Raw genomic sequence first — 5,663 nt, forward strand, 5'->3', positions numbered from 1 at the left:
AAAAAAAAGAATCCGCCTGCCAATGCAGGGGACATGGGTTCGAGCCCTGGTCCGGGAAGATCCCACATGCCACGAAGCAACTAAGCCTGTGTGCCAGAACTACTGAGCCTGCGCTCTAGAGCCTGCGAGCCACAACTACTGAGCCCGTGAGCCACAACTACTGAAGCCTGCGTGCCTAGAGCCCATGCTCCGCAACAAGAGAAGCCACTGCAGTGAGAAGCCCACACACCGCAACAAAGAGTAGCCCCTGCTCGCCGCAACTAGAGAAAGCTCGCGTGCAGCAATGAAGGCTCAATGCAGCCAAAAATAAATTTAAAAAAAATAAAGTATAGAATCTTTAAAAAAAAAAAAAAAGAGTGACAGTCAGTCTAGGTTTGTACTGTCCAGAACAGCAGCCACTAGTCACATGTGGCCAGTCCCAACTGCGATGTGCTGTAACCTTAAATGTTTCAAAGACTTTAGTATGAAAAAAGGAATGCAGGATACCTTGATAAATTTTTATATGGATTGCATGTTGAAATAATAGTTTCGATATATTGGGTTAAACAGAATATAATTATTTTCACCTGTTTCTTTACACTTATTTGAATGTGGGGCTACTAGAAATTTTAAAATTACATGTATGACTTAAACCTTTGTGACCTGCATTATATTTCTACTGGACAGTGTTGGTCTAGATGACCTTGGAGACCTCTCCTAACCCTAAAACTCAGTAATTTTAAAAATCCAAGTGTTCCATGAGTTCACTCTGTTTGCACTGTGATGCTGACATCCTCACCAGATTTTAATTTCCACATGATCCAGTTTAGCTATAGTCTATGCTAATCCTCCTGGTCTTCCCCCACCTATTCTTGCCTCTCTTTCTTTTTTTTATTTTAAGGTTTTGGCCACACCCCACGGCATGTGGGATCTTAGTTCCCCGACCAGGGATCGAACCCACACCTACTGCACTGGAAGGCAGAGTCTTAACCATTGGACCCCCGGGGAAGCCCCTTGCCTCTCTTTCTTTACCTGCCAAACCTTTCAAGGCTTAAAGTGCTCACATCCAGGAAGCCACCCTCTGACTAATCTGAAGAAGGTATAGTCATGAACAGACCCGAGTAAACAATGCCCCAGAGTAAGATACAGAAGATGCTTAATACTTGATTAAAACCTGTTAGACTCTCTTCAATAGTCCTCAGTCCTTTCTACTTCGTTCTCCTCCAACTTCTAGGGGTTATTCAATTACAAGGCCTCACAAACCTAAGGGAAATTCTGCAGGGGCATCAGCACACCAACATTTTACTCAGGGGCTGATCCATCTCACCCTTTCATAACTCCTAATACCATATTTCCCTGCATCTAAGGCACATCATTAAAATATACATGTATCCCCATCTCAAAGACACCAAGAATCTATCGTAGAATTGATGAAACATATTAGCTTGGCTTAATCTGCTAGAGGCTTCTTTTCAGGAGCTGCTGGGGAGACGAGGGGCCTCTGCTTTTTTCATGGCCTCCATCTGGCCCAGCTCCAGGGTCTGGATTTGCCCTTCCAGCTTTGATCCCAGGCCTACCTCCTCCCTCACAAGGGCTCCCCTACCCCAGCCCACAGAGATCTCACCCTTCTCTGAACTCTACTTGAATCACACACTTCAGTCTTCACTAAGTTGCGATATTAACTAATTGAGCCACATGTTAGTCTACCTTCCCCCAATTTCTGGCTCTCTGGGTTCTATGTTATAGCCCTTTTTATAGCCTTCATAGGTTCTGGATCTAGCATCTAGCAAGCACTCAGTAGATACCTGCTACCTGATTGAAAACAAAAAGACACAGGAGGAAAAAGATGAATGTCTGAGAAGGAATGCTGGATGTGAATGGAGGCCGGGAAGCATAGGGCCAGGCAGGTGTGGCAGCCTCACCTTCATCCAGCACTTCTCCACCAGGCTGCTGCTTCCTGCATCCCGCACTTTGAGGTAACAGTCGACTGCACGGCTGTATTCTCCAGCCTGCTCCCACTGTCGAGCTTGATCCACCAGTCCTTCCATGCCCCTGCGCAGGTGAGTGTGCTCGTGACCAGGAATGGGGAGGGGCAGCGTGGCCGATTCTGTGCACACCTTCTGACCACCCACCCCCAGCCCTGCCGACATTTCCGGGTCCCCTGGCTTCATACCTGGCCCCCTTCTTGGTAGCTTCCCGCTCATACTCTTCCTGCAGTGCCTCCAGCTGGCCAGGCACGTAGTCCTTGCAGATCCGCAGGGCATCGCTCCATAGTCCAGCCTCCTGCTCAGATTTCCAGGTATCAGGACGGTTAGCGCCAGGCATGACAGCTTTCCAGTGCCACTCAGGTGCCGTGGCCCACTGATCCCTAGGTCCTTGGACTTCTCTTCCCCTTCCTCTTTGTCTCCTTCCCCCTCCCCAGTGTTAACCTCCTGTATTATTCTCAGTACCAGGGCTCAGTGTAGTGCTCTGTGGGCTCTCACATCCTCTCACCCTGCCCTCGTGGCCCTGAATCTGCTGACCCACCTTATAGTAATTGAGGGCCAGGCCTGGTCTCTGGGCCCGAAGCAGCAGCCCTTCTGCTTTCTGGAAGTCTTTCTCCTCCAAGGCCCCCTGGGCCTGCCCCACGAGCACCTCAGCGACACTGTCAGGGTCGTGGGCCTCGGCCACACGCTGAGCTGCCTCCCAATCCTGGTTATGGACTAACCTGCTCCCAGATGAGGACAGAGAGGAGGCTGAGTATAGGAATGAGGCCTCCACGATGAGAGGCAAAAAGCCATGTCACTGAGGGGGTATAAGATTTATTGGTACTAGGTTTAGATGAAGGTGAAGATGACAATGAAAGATCCTGGGGCTGAGTCTGGGAGGACAGGATTAAGGAATTTATGGGGTAACTCACATGAGGACTGCTTCCTTGGGTTTACCAGCCCTGATGAATTCAGCTTCAGCCTCTTCAAATTTTCCCTAGAGGGAGAGAAAGGCAGCCATACATGATGAGACAGAGATTGGCGTCACAGGCAGCCATGAGACAGGAGGTTTGAATGCCTGGCAGCAGTGGGCTAGGGGATGGGAAGGAGGGCTCTGCGGTCAGAGTCAAAAGCAATGGAGAAGAATCACATCCATACCTCATCCTCCAGGTACATAGCGTATCTGAGATGAATCTCAGGGGTTTTGTGCTTGAGGGCCAGCCGAGAGAGTTCAAAAGCAAATTCAAAGGAGCTGAAATGGAAGGTGCAGATAAGGTTTGCTTACTCTATACTTCCTTTTGTAAGAGGAAAAGAAAAACAGAGGGCAAGGATTGAGGGGAGGAAAAGGCACAGATTAAGAAAGACAATCAATATGAAATGATAGAGAAGCACAGAGAGCACAGCACTGACAGGGAGGAAGGACTCCTGGTGCTCTGACCACCTCCTCCTGAGCCACATCTACACTAGCAGAAAAATAATCGTCCCAAAACAAGTAAAACTATCCATAGCAGTCTGACTCAATGCAGGATTACTACCGGTGTTCTTAACATTTACTTAAGAAAAGCTCACTTTGGGCAGAAGACCTGAATAGACGTTTTTCAAAAGAGGATACACAGATGGTCAACATGAAAAGATGCTCTAATCATCTAATCATCAGAGAAATGCAGGTCAAAACCACAATGAGATAACAACTCGCACCTGTAAGAATGTCTATCATCGAAAAAGGTCTACAAATAGCAAATGTGGGTGAGGATGTGAAGAAAACAGAATCCTTGTGCACTGCTGGTGGAAATGGAATTTGGTGCAGCCAATAGGGAAAAGAGTATGGAGGTTCCTCAAAAAACTGAAAAACAGAACAACTACCACCTGATCCAGCAATTCCACTCCTGGGTGTATATCTGAAGAAAACAAAAACACTAATTAGAAAAGACACATGCACCCCGATGTTCATAGCAGCACTATTTACAACATCCAAGATGTGGAAGCAACCTAAGTGTCCATCAACAGATAAATGAATAAGGAAGCTGTGGTACATATATACAATGGAATACTACTCAACCATAAAAAATGAAAATTTGCCATTTCCAACAACATGGATGGACCTGGAGGGTATTATGCTCAGTGAAATAAGTCAGACAGAGAAAGACAAATACTGTATGTTGTCACTTATATGTGAAATCTAAAAAAACAAAACAAACAAATGAATATAACAAAACAGAAACAGACTCACAGATATAGAGAACAAACCAGTGGTTACCAGTGGTGAGAGGGAAGGGAGGAAGGTCAAGACAGGGCTAGGAGATTAAGAGGTACAGACTACTATGTATAAAGTAAATAAGCTACAAGAATACGCTATACAGCACAGGGAATATAGCCAATATAATAACTTTAAATAGAGTATAATTTATAAAAATATTGAATCACCATGTTGGACACCTGAAACTAATATTATAAATCAACTACACTTCAAAAAATTAAAAATTTAACTTAATTAAAAAAAAGAAAGAAAAGCTCATTTTGCATTTAATGGAATCACACTTCTGTTACTCAGAAGTAAGTTACTGGCTTAGTGCATTTTAGCTTTAAAAGCTGTTCTCTTTCCACCTTTCTCCTTAGAACAGCCAAAGATTAAACACCATTCTGAGCCTCCTGGGGAACAGGAGCAGAGTTACTAATTCATTCTTGCCTCTCTATCAGGTTCTTCCAAGGATCTCTCCTGACCACATTTCTTCACTCTTGCTTCAGCCTCTAGAAATGCTTTTCAGTTATACATCAATTTCCTTTCTCTATATAGAGGCTCTGTCTGGAATGGGGCCAGCAGAGAGAAGGCTTGGGGCCTCACCAGTTGTCAGCAGCATGGTCAATAGCAGCTTCCAGGAGTCCCAGCTTATTGAGCAGTCTAACTGCAGCCTCACCTCCCAGGCTCTTTGCCCACAGATAGGCCACGTGTTTGTGGGCATTAGCTCCTCCGTGAGCCTTGGCCACCTGAAAAGCAAAGCCACTTGGCAATCCTCCAATACAGGGGTACATGGCTGCTCCCTTCTCATCTCTGACCTGACCTCAGCTTGGAAAAAGATCAGGTGCCTCTCCTAGAACAGTAGGAAGAGGGCTAAGTTTCAGGGTCTATTAACCTGATTAGGGTCCCAGGATGGATTTCAGGTCGTTCACAAAGCATTAAAATTGTATGTGAAATTTTGTGCGTAGGTGTGGACTTTTTTCAAAGACACCCATGACCAGTTTAGAATTAGACAGTTACTTGAGAGTGGGGAAGAGGGATGGATGAACCCTGTACATCCTTATCCAGTAGGGGTAAGAACTTCTTACCCGGTAGGCCTCTTCCCAAAGCCCATTGGACCGGTACATATTCACTGTTGCCTTCCACTCCTGGGCCTCGAGGTAGTGATATTCAGCCTCCTGTAGTCGGCCTTCAGCCTCCAGCTCCTGGGGACAGGTGGATCAGGATGGAGAGAGGGGGAGATGGAGCCTGTCTGGGGGAGAGATGGGCAGGGGCAGGAGGAGGGCTCACCTTGCCCAGATGTAGGTGTGTGTCACTGAGGAGATCTGGGTGGTGCTTCCCTACTAGGCGGATCATATCATCATACAACTTGTGCTTTTTGAACATGGTGATGGCAAGATCAGGCTCTTCCACTGTCACATATAGCCTGGGGATAGGAGATATACCTGCGGCCTCCTAGACTCAGATTCCTGCTGCTAGGG

The 5,663-nt window shown here is 46.5% G+C and overlaps 1 protein-coding gene across 2 annotated transcripts in view; it reads right to left on the reverse strand.

The window, feature by feature from the left end:
- The window catches only part of IFT172 (intraflagellar transport 172), a 43,059-nt gene that overhangs the window by 5,814 nt on the left and 31,582 nt on the right, over positions 1 to 5,663 (reverse strand). For both annotated transcript variants that reach the window (XM_007470844.1, XM_007470843.1), the window contains exons 28-35: positions 5,473 to 5,608; positions 5,271 to 5,387; positions 4,789 to 4,931; positions 3,105 to 3,198; positions 2,879 to 2,943; positions 2,506 to 2,686; positions 2,153 to 2,262; positions 1,902 to 2,031 (exon numbers count right to left, since the gene is read on the reverse strand). In XM_007470844.1, coding sequence (XP_007470906.1) covers positions 1,902 to 2,031; positions 2,153 to 2,262; positions 2,506 to 2,686; positions 2,879 to 2,943; positions 3,105 to 3,198; positions 4,789 to 4,931; positions 5,271 to 5,387; positions 5,473 to 5,608 — 976 coding nt within the window. The remainder of the gene's footprint in view (positions 1 to 1,901; positions 2,032 to 2,152; positions 2,263 to 2,505; positions 2,687 to 2,878; positions 2,944 to 3,104; positions 3,199 to 4,788; positions 4,932 to 5,270; positions 5,388 to 5,472; positions 5,609 to 5,663) is intronic.

The sequence above is a fragment of the Lipotes vexillifer genome, unplaced genomic scaffold, assembly GCF_000442215.2.
Source record: "Lipotes vexillifer unplaced genomic scaffold, Lipotes_vexillifer_v1.1 scaffold717, whole genome shotgun sequence".
NCBI classification, from domain to species: Eukaryota; Metazoa; Chordata; class Mammalia; order Artiodactyla; family Lipotidae; genus Lipotes; species Lipotes vexillifer.